Source organism: Oryctolagus cuniculus, chromosome 18 (genome assembly GCF_051225735.1).
Source record: "Oryctolagus cuniculus isolate XC-2025 breed Fujian yellow rabbit chromosome 18, ASM5122573v1, whole genome shotgun sequence".
In the NCBI taxonomy this organism is placed as follows: Eukaryota; Metazoa; Chordata; class Mammalia; order Lagomorpha; family Leporidae; genus Oryctolagus; species Oryctolagus cuniculus.
The window spans coordinates 12888032-12901441 of NC_142884.1; the positions used below are offsets into that span (position 1 = coordinate 12888032).

Below are 13410 nucleotides of genomic sequence, written 5' to 3' on the forward strand. Positions count from 1 at the left end.
TCCCCGCCCCGGCAGCTGCACTTCAATAGCTCGCGATTCGCCACGGCACTTTCGTCACCCGGCAACCCTGGACCGGAGAGTACACGGCCCTAAAATGGAACTGGGGCAGGGGGAGCCGCGTCATTGCCAAGGCAACCCGAGAACAAGGCGGGGGGCTTGCCGGGGTGGCGCTGGGAGTGGATGAGCGGATGGCAGAGGCTGTGGGCTCGCTCCGCTCATCAGCGGCCGCTGCACGTTCCCGACTGAGATAAAAGACAAATGTCACCCCCAGTACAGATGCACTCAGTGGAGGGCTGCGATTACAGTCTGCTCTTGACACAAACAAGAAGGGTCAGAAACTACTTTTTTTATTTTATCTGAAAGCCAGAGTTAGATCCTCCATCCGCTGGTTAACTCCCTAGACCGCAGCCAGGAGCTTCTTCCGGGTCTCCCATGCAGGTGCAGGGGCCCAAGGACCTGGGCCATCTTCCACGGTTTTCCCAGGCCACGGCAGAGAGCTGGATGGGAGGTGGAGCAGCCTGGACTCGAACCCGCGTCCACAGCCTAATTCTCTCCGCCACAGCGCCGGCCCCTAGAAACTTTTTTAAAGGGCGCTCTGCTGTGGACGACGGCTCAAGTGCTTGAACACCCCCCCCACCACCACCATTCACGTGGAGACCCGGATAACCTCGGCCTCCGGCCTCGGCCTGGCCCCGCCCAGGTCGCTGCGGTCATCGGGGAGTGACCCAGCGGATGGAGGGTCTGCCACTCTGCCAAGTAGACAGATCTCTAAAAAGTAGGTGAGCAAAGGACGGGCTGCTGCAAGGTGACCAGCGACGGGGCGCTCGGCGAGGCGAGTGGCGAGGACGGCTGCGGGCTGCGGGAGGTGGAGGTGTCCCTGCGCAACCCTGGGGGCTTGCATCACCCCGCCGCTCCCCGGGGGCGCTTTAACACAACACAGGAGACCAGTTTTCCTGGGAGAAGGGTTTCTTGGGCGGGGGCGGTCCCAGGCCCCTGCCAGTCGCAGTTCCCCGGGCAGCGCGCCCGCCCCTGCCCCCACGCCCCCGCCCACCCCTCCTCAGGAAGCCCCCTGGGGCCGGGGTCCGCAGTCCTGGGCTGCAGCATCTCTCTCTGAGCAGCCCCGGCGGTCAAGGGTCCAGAACTGCTCGGAGCGGCGCGGGGCCCGCCGTCAGGGCCGGAAGGTGTAGGAGATGACGTCACTGCACCGCAGCAGCGCCTCGGCCTGCACGCCTATGGGCGTCTGCAGCTGCGACACGTACAGGTTGGCCACGTCCAGGTCGGCGGCTCCGAAGCAGGCGGCCACGCGCACGCCCTCGTGCAGCGTGAAGCTCACCTGGTGGCCCACCATGGCCAGCAGGCTGCGCAGGTAGCGCTCCCGCAGGGCGGCGCGGGCCCGCTGCTCCTGCAGCTCCGCAGGCTCCTGGGGCGCCCGGCGGCCTCCGGGGGCGAAGCCGCGGCTGAAGCCGTCCGGGCCCCGCGGCAGCCGCAGCACGGGCACGGGCGTGGCCAGCGGAGTCTGCATGTCCCCGGCTGTGGAGTGGAAAGTGAGGCCGTTACACGCGGAGCGCGCGCAGCGGGGGCTGGGGGCTTCACCCCCACCCTACCCGCTGCCACATCCCCCAGCCCACCCGTTCCCCCGTGGCCGCACTAGACAGCGGCGCCCCAGGAAGGGAGCGGCACGCTGCAGACGCCTCTAACAGCTGGGCTGGGCCAGGTGAGGCTGGGAGCTGGAGGCCACCCAGGGCCCCCACGTGGGCAGCAGGGAGCCAGGCTCCAGCCGTCGCCCTGCTGCCTCCCCGGGTACGCGGCAGCAGGAAGCTGGACATGGAGCAGGGTTGGAACTGGAACCCAGGCCCTTCCGTACGGGATGCAGGAGTCTCAGGCAGCATCTTTTTTAAGATTTATTTTATTTATTTGAAGGCAGAATTAGAGAGCGAGCGAGCGAGAGCGTGCTCTCATCCACCGGCTCACTCCCCAAATGGCAACAATGGCCGCGACCAGGCCAAGCCAAAGCCAGGACAGGAACCAGTGCTGTGCGGGGTGCAGGCGTTGCAGGCGGCAGCGTAACTCGCTGCTTGAAGCCTGAAGCCCCCCCCCAACTCTGGAATGATGTGTGCATGAAAATAACGACAGGTGATACTGTACCCCAGGGATAACAGACTCCAGGTGGCACCGTGGGCTGGCTAGGCCGTGGCCTGTGGCGCCAGCATCCACGTCACAGCAAGGGCTTGAGTCCCACCTGTCCCGCTTCTGATCTCGCTCCCTGCTAAGGCACCTGGCAGGGGAAGGTGGCCAGGTGCCTGGGCCTCTCCACCCACGCGGGAGACCAGGATGGAGTTCCTGGTTCCTGACTCTGGCCTGGCCTAGACCCGGCTGATGTAGCCATCTAGGGAGTGACCTAGTGGAGACAGGATGTTCTCTGTCTCTCCCTCTGTCTGTAACTCTGCCTGTCACATAAGAAAGGCAGGGCCGATTCAAAGCCAGGAGCTTCTTCCAGGTCTCCCACGCGGGTGCAGGGGCCCAAGCACTTGGGCCATCTTCTGCTGCTTTCCCAGCCACAGCAGAGAGCTGGATGGGGAGTGGAGCAGCCGGGACACAAACAGGCCTCATCTGGGATGCCAGCGCTGCAGGCGGACGTTTAACCTACTGTGTCACGGCGCCGGCCCCGTGCCTTTCAAATAAATAAAATCAATCTTTAAAACAGAAACTCCTGGGCCAGCACTGTGGCTCAGCAGGCTAAGCTGCAGCCTGTGACGCTGGCATCCCATATGGATAACAGTTCTAAAAGCCCCGGCCGCTCCACTCCCGATCCAGCTCCCTGCTCATGCGCCTGGGAAAGCAGCAGAGGGTGGCCTCAGTGCTTGGCCCTGCACCCCCGCGGGAGACCTGGAAGAAGCTCTGGGCTCTGGGTTTTGGTCTGGCCCAGCCCTGGCCGGTGCAGCCATTTAGGAAGTGAATCAGCATATGAAAGATGTCTGGCCCTCTACCTCAGTAACTCTGCCTCTCAAAAAAATAAATCTTAAAAAAAAAAAACAAAGAGCCTGTAGATTGCACATGAATGAATGAATGAGTGAGTGAGTGAGTGAGTGAATGAGGCGGGGAAGGAGAGGGGGCTCCTTACCTTAGAACGCAAATGCCACGGGCAGAGTGCAGGGTGCGGGCCGGCGGAATCTGCGGGTGAGAGTGACCGGGTGAGAGTGACCGGGCGTGTTAAGGCGGCTGCGCCCGAGCTGTCTGCTCGCTCTGGAGGAGGGCGGTCTCTCCGTGCAGAAACCTACGGACAGGCCCAAACCCGAGACCAGAGCTGAGGCCGGGGCCTGCCCTGGGCAGGCTCTCCAGCACGGTACACGCGTGGACGAGACAGGAACACCTAGCGCAGAGCAGCCAGAGCCGAGAGGAAGGGCGCGACACGTCCGCCCGTGCCCAGTCGGTCCACTGACTCCCTCCCACCTCGGCTCCGAGCACACCTGCCCCGTGTCCTGCTCAGCACGGGCCGAGGCGCTGACGGCACCCGCAGGTGCCCCCGCTCGCTCTCCCCTCAGCAGTCACACTGGCCCACGTGGTCCCTTCCCGGGCCCCTGCACCTGCAGCCCCCTGCCCGTGCCCCACCACGTCCACCTCTGCCACTGCCGTCTCTCCAGCTCCCAGGATTCCACGTGGCGAAGACAGAGCGCACTAGATGCTGCATCTGCTGGAGCGGAGGGGCGGAGATCTGAGGCTGGCCTGGCTGTGCAACCTCCGTCCCGGGGCACCCTCCCCGCCACCAAGCGCAGGACTCAAGCCCCTGCGTGTGGGGCCGGCGCTGCGGCACAGGGGGCTACACCTCCGCCTGCGGTGCCCGCATCCCGCACGGTGCTGCATCAGATCCCAGCTGCTGCTCTCCCATCCAGCTCTCTGCTGTGGCCTGGGAAAGCAGCAGAAGATGGCCCAAGTCCTTGGGCCCCTGCACCCACAAGGGAGACCCGGAAGAAGCTCCTGGCTCCTGGCTTCAGATCAGCACAGCTCTGGCCGTTACAGCCATTTAGGGAGTGAACCAGCGGATGGAAAACCTCTCTGTCTCCCTGTCTGTAACTCTGTCTCTCATAAATAAGACACTGCAAGTGGGGCCAGCGCCGTGGCACAGCGGGTGGAACCACCACTTGTGACAACAGCATTTCCCTATCAGAGCACTGGTTCTAGTCCCAGCTGTTCCACTTCCCATCCAGCTCCCTGCTGACGCACCCGGAATGGTAGCCAAGATGGCCCACGTGCTCGGGCCCCTGCACCCACGTGGGAGACCCAGATGGAACTCCAGGCCCTTGGCTTTGGTCTGGCCCAGCCCTGACTGTTGCGGCCATTTAGGGAGTGAGGCAGCAGATGGAAGGTTTCAAATAAATGGATCCTTAGGGGCAAAAAGTCTTCAGAAGCCACCAGACACCCCTGTGGAGCACCGCAGGTCAGGGGTGACAGGGCGCAAAGTGGGAGGGGGAGAAGACAGCAAGGGGACACGGGGCAGAGCTGGGATGGTCAACCGAGGGGACAGCGCTGTGACACGGCTGCCGCCCGCAGCGTATGGGCACAGGTCCCATCGCCGCTGCTCCACCTCCGATCCAGCTCCCTCTGCTGATGGCGGGGGAAGAGCAGAAGCAGCCCAAGTGCTTGGGCCCCCGTCACCCACACGTAAGGGACACAGATGCCACACAGGCGACCAGGCCCAGGCTCCTGGCTTCAGCCCTGCACAGCCCTGGCAGTTGTGGCCATTTGGGGAGTGGACCAGCAGGTAGAAGGTCTCTCCTCTCTGCAATGCTGCCTTTCAAATAAATAAGTAAATCTTAAAAAATAAAAACAAAAAAAAGGCAAACAGAAGCTAGAGTGGGGGCGGATTCCTCACCTCTCGGATCAGAAAAAATCAAGACACCGGACGACGAGCTGTGCCGGGGAGCTGGGGAGACACAGATGTGGGTGGCTAAGGGGGCAACCTCAAGGGGGGGGGCAACCGGCCGGTAGCCATGGCAACAGCAAGAGCAGTTGCTGAGACTGCAAAGGCAGGGGCCGCTGACTCTAACTATCCACCCTCTGGATTCCGTGCGTGTCCGTGTGTCTTCAGTTTAGGGGCACGCGCTTGACAGAGGTTAGGGTGCCGCGGGGGCAGGCTGTGTGGCGTCGTGGGTGAAGCCACCCCGAATGCGTTAATCATTCCTTTATGCACCACACATAGGAAGGCCTGGGTCTGAGTCCTGCCCCGGTTCCCATATATACCCCGGGAGGCAGCAGGGGCCGGCTCAAGATGGAGGCCCTGGCCCGGCCTTGGCTTCCATGGGCACATTGGGAGTGAATCAGTGGACGGGCAATCTCTGTCTCTGCCTCTGTCTTCCAAGTAAATAAAAGTCTACGCATAGGAATGTGATCAGGACCAGCACTGTGGCTTGGGTGGTTAAATCTCCGCCTGCAGAGCCAGCATCTACACGGTGCCAGCTCAAACCTCGGCTGCTCCTCTTCCGATCCAGCTCCCTGCTGCGGCCCGGGAGTGCAGTGGAGGATGGCGCGGGAGACCCGCAACAAGCTCCTGGCTCCCGAGCAGCCCAACTCCGGCCATCGCAGCCATTTGGAGAGTGAACCAGTGGATGGAAGACCTCTCTCTGTCTCTCCTCTCTGTCTACAACTCTGCCTCTCAAATAATTGTTAAAAAAAAAATAAATAAATAAAAAAAGGCTTTTAATAGAATCGGGTGGCTGCTGCGACTCTGAGAAGCCTCCCTGCTCCGGCCCTGCCAGGAGGGAGGATCTGGGGGGTGGGGAGGACAGCATGTCCCTGGACTCTATGCAACCTTAATTTCAAAATGCACCCAGAGGCCGGCGCCGCGGCTCACCAGGCTAATCCTCTGACTGCGGCGCCGGCACACCGGGTTCTAGTCCCGGTCGGGGCGCCGGATTCTGTCCCGGTTGCCCCTCTTCCAGGCCAGCTCTCTGCTGTGGCCTGGGAGTGCAGTGGAGGATGGCCCAAGTGCTTGGGCCCTGCACCCCATGGGAGAGCAGGAGAAGCACCTGGCTCCTGCCATCGGATCAGCACAGCGCGCCGGCCGTAGCGGCCATTTGGGGGGTGAACCAACGGCAAAGGAAGACCTTTCTCTCTGTCTCTCTCACTAACTCTGTCAAAAAAAATGCACCCAGAATCCACAATTTGTCACCACCTCCACTTGTCACCAGCCTTCCTTAGTCCAGCCACCACCACCCCCACCTGGACTATTGTCCCCAGATGTCAACGGAGAGAAGCAACAGCCCAGAGGGGACCCCTGGCCCAGCCTGGGGGCAGAGGGAACTCAGCAAAGATCCTTATGACAAGGTGACATCTGGGCAGAGACACCGGCAAAATAAGGAATGGGGCAAAGAATTCCAGGGCCAGGGACTGGCAAAAGCACAGACCATGGCAGACTGCGGCAGGTGGGGGCAGGGGGGCAGGGGCCACTTGGAACAGCAGAGGGACCGGATTCCGAGGGTGGGAGTCGCGTGAGATCCCCGCAGTGGCCCGGGGTGGGGGGGGCAGTGACCTCAGAGCCCTCACTAACACAGACTGCGGCAGGGAGGCCGGGTGGGGGTGGGGGCGGGGGCGCAGGGGCCACTCAGAGCAGCAGGGGGACTGGATCCCGGGGGTGGGGGTCAGGTGAGATCCCTGCAGTGGCCCCGGGTGGGGGGGGGGCAGTGACCTCAGAGCCCTCAGTAACACTTAGGCTGGGGCAGGGCGAGGGGAGGGGCAGTCCAGGGGGACTGGAGGTTTCCTGGCCTGGTGGGGGAGACTCGCATTCCAGGGATGAAGGGATATTTACATGTTTATCTGGCCACAGTCACTCCCTCTCACTCAGGGGTCACCAGCCCCTGGGGCCTTCCTGCTCCCGCCTAGGTCCACACCTGGAGCTTCCATTAGAACTTAAGCCCAAGAGTGGCCCTCCCATGGGCACCCCACCACCCACCCGGAGCTGCTGGAGCCCAGGCGGGATGGGATCAGGGATGGGATCAGGACTGCCTGCGAAAGGTCACGCAGGGTGTGTCCCCAGGGCAAGGGCGGGCAGGTTCAGCGTTATCCCTTCAGCCTCCCAGCCAGGGGCTGTCTACCCCAAGGTCTGCAGGGGTGGGGGCAGTCCACACCCTGCTGGCGAACCACAGCGGCTGGACTCCATGGCTTGGGGCAATGGCTGGGGCTCGAGGTTCACCAATCTCTCCCCCGCCTTTGAACAGAAAATGAGAATGGATCCGCACGCGCTCCTCGAGCCCCCAACCGTCCTCAGGGTGGGGGATGGGCTGAGTGTCGAGGTTAACAGCCATGCCCCCAGGCACCATTAACCAAGTCCACACACGCAGCCCAGGTGATCCACGCGTTCAGTCCACTGGGGCCACCCGCAGAGGGCCAGGACCCCCAGCACAACCTCTCCGTGCCCTGGGCGCCCGGGGGCTGGGCAGTGTCCGTCGGCTCCGCCCTGCTCCTCTGATACTCGGGGGTGGGGGGGTCCTCCCGGCCCTCAGGCGTCCACTTCCCGCCCAGCGCCCGGCTCGCGCCTCCCCCCAGCACCGGAGGGCTCCCCGCCGCGCTCACCCGCTCCCTACTCCTTCCCGCCGCGCGCGCGGGCCGTCCCCGCGGCCGGCGTGGTCCTGTCTCTGCCTGCCGAGGTCCGCAGGCGCAGGCGCCCCCACTTCCGGCGCCCCCGCGGCAAGCGCCCGGGCGCGCGGCGAGCCGCCGAGCCTGGGTTCCGGCCGCGCCGCCGCCCCACGTGGTCGCGGGCGGGCTTCCTGGGGCCGGCCAGGGCGCTCGGGTCTCACCCCGCCCGCCTGCGAGCCGGGGGCGTCCGAGGCGTCCACTTCCCGGAGGAAGAAAGTGGGGCTCAGGGAAAGACTGACCGCCTCCCGGCTGGGTGCAACAACTGAGCTAGGTTTGCACATGCAAACGCCTACCCCTTAGCTGCCCAGGGAACACCTGGGCTTCCCAGCCAGAAAGCCTGGGACGGAGCCCTCAGCGGCCACACGCAGGGGAAAGGCTCTGCGCGCGGCCGCAGGGGTGAATGGGGTGGGCGCTGTGTCCTCCAACCCCTAACAGAGGGCGCACTGAGGACCAGGGCAGGGAATGTGAACCTCCGCGCCCCGCACACAGAGCGAACGCATTTCCTTTTTTTTTCTCTTTAAAAGATGTATTTGAAAGGCGGGGAGGGGGGTCCTCCATCCCCTGGTTCACTCCCCAGATGGCCGCGATGGCCACAGCTGGGCCAGTCTGAAGCCAGGAGCCCCCCCCCCCCACCGTCCGCCACGCAGGTGCAGGGCCCCAAGCACCTGGGCCGTCCTCCACTGACTCCCAGGTGCGCTAGCACAAAGCTGGGCTCCCAGCGGCTCCCAGGTGCTCTGGGAATATTTGCTGGGAAGACTTGGGGGCACCCAGGAGGAGCTCCATAAGCGCTCACAGATGCCTTATCTTGGGACCAAGACGGAGTCGGACAACCTGAGCCAGTCCCTGCCTCTGAGCCTCCCTGCTGGGGGAGTGGGGGTGGGTGGAGATTGAACTGGGCAAAGGGAGATTAAAAAAATAATGGTAAGATCGGGCTGGTTGCGGGGGGGGGGGGGGGGGCCCTGGAGAAGCAGGTGGCTGGGTCCTCCGGCTGCAGCCGTGGGGAAACCGAGGCCCTGGGGGACACCGGGGACAGCCGGAGGTCATGGAGTGGATATGCAAGGCCCTTGGCAGGGTGGGGCCACTTCATAGATAGTCCGGTCAGGGAGGCCTTGGGCCCTGGGAGGACAATGGGGCTGCACGCTGCATAACAATGGCGAGGCACTGGAGACCGGCACTGGGGAATTCGCTGGGGGAGGACAGCCCCCAGCCCCGACCCCAGGGCAGTCGGCAGACCTTGTCGCATACCACGTGCTCCATGCCAGGAAGAAAACTCCTGGACCGAGGGTGGGGCAGGGTGTGGCGGGGCCGGAGAGCTGCGGGGACCACGCTGCGCCCTGACTCCAGGTGCGGGAGCACAGCGGATGTTTGTAAGCACAGAGGGTAAACATTTCTTCCGCACCCACACCTCTCCTTTTCATTCCACTTTTCCCACGGGTGTGTGTGTGTGGCCACAATCCTGCGCCCCGAACCCTCCCAGGGCTCCTGTCTCAGAAAACCAGGAGACCTCGAGGTAGCCCAAAGGCCCTGTCTGGGGGATGCCCTGCCCGCATCCCAGGTTCTGCTTCCAATCCCAGCTTCCTGCTAAGATGCACCGTGGGAGGCAGGAAGCCATGGCTCTAGGGGCGACCCTGCCACCCACGTGGGAGCCCCGATGGAGTTCCCGCCCCTGGTTCTTGAGCCCCGGGGGACCGGGAGCCGCCGTGAGCAGTTGTGGAGCAAGTCAGCAGTTGGGAGAGCTCTGCCTCTCTCGAAGAAAATGAAAATAAAATAAAAATACATGATCCTTTTGGAGCTGCCTGCATCGTCCCACTGATCTCAACCGCGCTCCCTGGGTCCCCTCCCTTGGCCACTGCTGACCACCCAGGCCCACCGGCGGGCTGGGGTCTCAATTCCACATGGCCGGCCGGGGGGGTGGGGGGAGTCGGGGAGGAAACGGAAGCGCCCTCACCCCGACCCCCTCGCTCGCCCCGCGCCACCTGTCCACCCTCTGCTGTCTACGCAGCCTCCTGGGGTGCAGGGCGGGCGCCCGGGTCGCCGAATTCGAGGCGTACTGCAAAGCACTACTGTACTTGGCGCGGTACAGCTATCGGGCGCCGAGTAGGAATGGTGAAAAACGCGCGCCCGCCGGCGCCCGGCCTCAGTTTTACCAGCCGCAGAATGGGACCACGGGTGGCCGCCGGCAGGCTTCGCGCCGTGAACTTGAGACGATCAAGTCCGGTCCCTAAGCCCCGAGCAGTGGGCGGGGCCTCGAGCTGGAGCTGGGCTGGCGGCGGGGCCCCTGCGGGGCCGCCCCGTCCCCTCCCGGCAGGCCCCGCCCCGGGGGCGGAGCCAGGGCCTGGCCAGCACGTGTAAGAGTCCGCGGCGGGTCGCCGCAGCCACTCACCTGAGCGCCACGGTCTGAGCGCGCAGCGCCCGCGCGTCCTCCGCTCGCCAGCCCGTCGGCTCGCCCGGCCCGCGCGCCTCATGTCCCGCCGCAAGGCCGGCAGCACGCCCCGCCGAGTAGACCCGGAGCCCGCCTCCAGCGCAGACGACGAGATGGAGATGCCGGGGCTCGTCATCGATGTGAAGCCGGAGCCGGACGCGCGGCCCCTCCAGGCCGTGGAGCCGGCGCCCTTCTTCCCGAGGGAGGTGTCCGCCGCCACGCAGCTAGGAGGCGAGCCTCGCCACTCGCCCGGCTCCGTGCCCGCCGGGGCCGCCCTCCACGCCCTCGGCCCGCGGAACCCTTGGGCCCTGTGGACGCAGCTGACCTCGAACCCTCCCGGTGAGCGCCCTCCCTCCCCCTGCCCAGGGCCCAGCCTCCTCTCTCTCACTCTCTGACGCTCGCATGGGACCCCCCCCCACCTCCGCCGCGGCAGTCTCCCGCGCCCGGCCCCCAGCCCCTCTCCTGACCTTCGGGTTTCCCCAGCCCCCATCCTGGCCCCACCCAGCGCTCACCGCCCGCTTCCTCCCTGCAGACCGCCAGCCCTGGCCCGAGAAACAGCCGGATCTGTTGACCTGCGGCCGCTGCCTGCAGATCTTCCCGCTGGAGGCCATCACTACCTTTATGGACCACAAGAAGCTGGGCTGTCAGCTCTTCAGTGGCCCCGGTCCCAACCAGGGCTCAGGTGAGTGCATGCCGGGTGCGGATACCTTCTCAAGTTCAAGGGCTCGGCTTCCTGTGAAGAGGGGGCTGAGCTGGACAGGCAGGGCACTCTACTTTACTTCCCCTTTCTGGCTCCCCACCGGGTGCAGCCTAGGCGTGGCCAGGGCCTGCCCGAAGTCCCAGGGCTGCGAGTTGGGGTGGGGGGGCGAGGGGGGTGGCAAAGGCTGGGCAGGGAAGGAGGGCCGCCCACAGGGTGTGGCCAGCCCCAGAAAACTGGCCTGGGGATTTGCCACACACACACACCCCCAATCTGGTTTCACTTCTCCTTCCCCTTGGCCAGAAATAACTGGCCAGGTGGCTGGACCAGAGTGGCTGTAGGGGAGACCTCTGGGGAGAGCAGTGGCCTGGGGGAGGGGGCAGAGGCCAGCCAGCAGGGGGACCGCCGGCTCCTCCCGTGTCTCCATGGGTCATGATTGAGATGGTGGTAGTTAGTTGGTGGGGGCCAGGGAAGAGGCTTCTGGCTTTGGCCTTGTGGAATCTCCCAGCCCTACGTGCTGGAAAGCCCCCGGTTTGAGCCAGGTCCTGGGTGCTGGACACCTGGAATTCTTCTCTTGGGAGGGACTTAAACCCCGAGCCCAGGGTGCTTGTCCACCCCCTCCCCCTAGGGAGCCTCCTGATCAGCGTTGGCCTGGAGGCTTATCCCAGACTTCCAGCACCTACTTGTGGATTTCTGAATGGAATTAAAGTGAGGGCTGGGCTAGGGAGGGAGCCGGGAGGGGCTGTGGTTGTGGCAGGTGAGGGAGGGGCTGTGATGGGCTCATTGAAACAATACTCCCAAGGGAGCTGCAGGCTCCTACGGATTACGGATATTGTATGGGCCCAAACTCCACTGCCCCCCTCGTTGAGGTCACGGCCACCTGGAAGGGAGACCGCCAGGACCACCATACTCTAGCAACAGAGGAAACGGGGGGGGGGCAGAGCCACACAGCTAAGGAGCGGGGTCTGAATTTGACCGATCCATCGCAAGAGCCAGCCCCTCCAAGGCTGCCTGGGAGGGGCTGGGAGGTGTCCACGGGCACTCGGAGGGCCAAGGGAAGATGTCAGGTTGGGGGCCTTCTCAGCTGGGGGATCCATGTGCCGGGTGGCTGCCACGCCTCCCACCCCCAGCCAGACCCTGGCCCTCTTCTGTCGGGTGGGGCACACGAGGTTATCCAATTAATATTCCGGAGCTTCTTCAGACCTCCAGGTGTGGCCCTGGAGAACTGCCTCTGTACCCATCTGGGAAACGGGGGAGGGTCTCCTGTCCTGTCCTGAAGGCAAGCTGCAGGGAGCCAGGCGTCTGGCGGGTGGAATACCTCTGCTGTATTTGGTCACCTGCTCAGCAAGGCCTCTGGTCTCCCAGCCACCAGGGCCAGTGGCACTCCCCCCGCCCACTCTCAGATTTGATAGCACTTCTTTGAGAAAAGGTCACCAAATGCACAAAGCTGCTGCCTCCCCGCCCCCACCCCCACCCCCTTCCTGGAGGCAGGGAGGGCGCCATGTCTGTTGCACGTGGGCCGCCCGGCACTCACCCCTGCCCCTCGTCTTTCTCTGCAGAGCCTACAGAGCTGAAGGCCCTGAGCTGCCTGCGCTGTGGCAGACAGTTCACGGGGGCCTGGAAGCTGCTGCGCCACGCCCAGTGGGACCACGGACTGTCCATCTACCAGACGGAATCTGAAGCCCCCGAGGCCCCGCTGCTGGGCCTGGCCGAGGTGGCCGCGGCCGTATCAGCAGTGGTGGGGCCGCCGGGGCGGCCGGCCGAGACCAAGGGCCCCCGGGGGAGCCCCACCTGCTCAGTGTGCAAGAAGACCCTCAGCTCCTTCAGCAACCTCAAGGTGCACATGCGCTCCCACACCGGCGAGCGGCCCTACGCCTGCGACCAGTGTCCCTACGCCTGCGCCCAGAGCAGCAAGCTCAACCGGCACAAGAAGACCCACCGGCAGCCGCTGCCCCAGAGCCCCCGCGTGGCCCCGACCGGCCAGGAGCAGGCCTCCACTGCCCCGCCGGAGCCAGCCGCCCACGCCGCGGCCCCGTCTAGCACGCTGCCGTGCAGCGGGGGCTTGGGGGCTGGCACTGCCGCCACCGCAGGTGTCCAGGAACCTGGGGCTCCTGGCAATGGGGCTCAGGCCGGTCCCGGTGGGGAGAGCTGGGGAGCCGTCCCGGAGGAGGAGAGAACTGACCGTGCCGAGAGCCAGAAGACGTCACCCAGGAAGATGCCCAAACCGGCGGGCAAGAGCCGCGGGCCCGGGGGCAGCTGCGAGTTCTGCGGGAAGCACTTCACCAACAGCAGCAACCTGACGGTGCACCGGCGCTCCCACACCGGCGAGCGGCCCTACGCCTGCGACCAGTGTCCCTACGCCTGCGCCCAGAGCAGCAAGCTCAACCGGCACCGCCGCATGCACGGGCTGGGGCCCGGCAGCACCCGCTTCGAGTGCCCCTACTGCTGCGTGCCCTTCGGCCTGCGCGCCACGCTGGACAAACACCTGCGGCAGAAGCACCCCGAGGCGGGCAGGAAGGCCTGAGCGTGCTGTCCGTGCCGCCCGTCCCTCCCCATCCGTCCCCGTCCGTCCCTGTCCCCTCTGCCCACACCCATGTTGGCCTTGTTCTCCCCTCCTGTGAGTAAACCATCCTGTCCACCCTCAGCTCTGGCTCTGGCTTTC

General features: G+C 64.9%; 2 protein-coding genes across 5 annotated transcripts; one reads left to right on the forward strand and one right to left on the reverse strand.

Annotated features, from left to right (window-relative positions):
- Positions 1-327: 327 nt before the first annotated feature.
- GEMIN7 (gem nuclear organelle associated protein 7) lies at positions 328-10153 on the reverse strand. 4 transcript variants are annotated; one of them, XM_051828476.3, is made up of 3 exons: positions 10013-10153; positions 3122-3171; positions 328-1530 (listed from the first exon to the last, which is right to left on the reverse strand). In XM_051828476.3, the coding sequence occupies exon 3, from the start codon at positions 1520-1522 to the stop codon at positions 1169-1171; it is 354 nt and encodes a 117-aa protein (XP_051684436.2). In that variant the 5' UTR covers positions 1523-1530; positions 3122-3171; positions 10013-10153; the 3' UTR covers positions 328-1168. The 4 variants fall into 4 exon arrangements, with proteins under 4 accessions (XP_051684436.2, XP_051684431.2, XP_051684430.2 ...); XM_051828471.3 differs by having other exon boundaries at positions 3122-3274; positions 10013-10149; XM_051828470.3 differs by lacking the exon at positions 10013-10153 and adding an exon at positions 7567-7727 and having other exon boundaries at positions 3122-3274.
- ZNF296 (zinc finger protein 296) lies at positions 10093-13392 on the forward strand. Its single transcript, XM_002723636.6, has 3 exons — positions 10093-10390; positions 10584-10733; positions 12308-13392. The coding sequence occupies exons 1-3, from the start codon at positions 10093-10095 to the stop codon at positions 13270-13272; spliced, it is 1413 nt and encodes a 470-aa protein (XP_002723682.4). The 3' UTR covers positions 13273-13392.
- The last annotated feature ends 18 nt before the right edge of the window (positions 13393-13410 follow it).

Bases quoted from the DNA above. Each gene is read 5' to 3' on its own strand.
- GEMIN7 (XM_051828476.3), bottom strand. From the start codon at position 1,522: ATGCAGACTCCGCTGGCCACGCCCGTGCCCGTGCTGCGGCTGCCGCGG.
- ZNF296 (XM_002723636.6), top strand. From the start codon at position 10,093: ATGTCCCGCCGCAAGGCCGGCAGCACGCCCCGCCGAGTAGACCCGGAG. The intron at 10,391-10,583 runs GTGAGCGCCCTC...TCCTCCCTGCAG, and splicing joins GCTGACCTCGAACCCTCCCG to ACCGCCAGCCCTGGCCCGAG. The intron at 10,734-12,307 runs GTGAGTGCATGC...CTTTCTCTGCAG, and splicing joins CGGTCCCAACCAGGGCTCAG to AGCCTACAGAGCTGAAGGCC.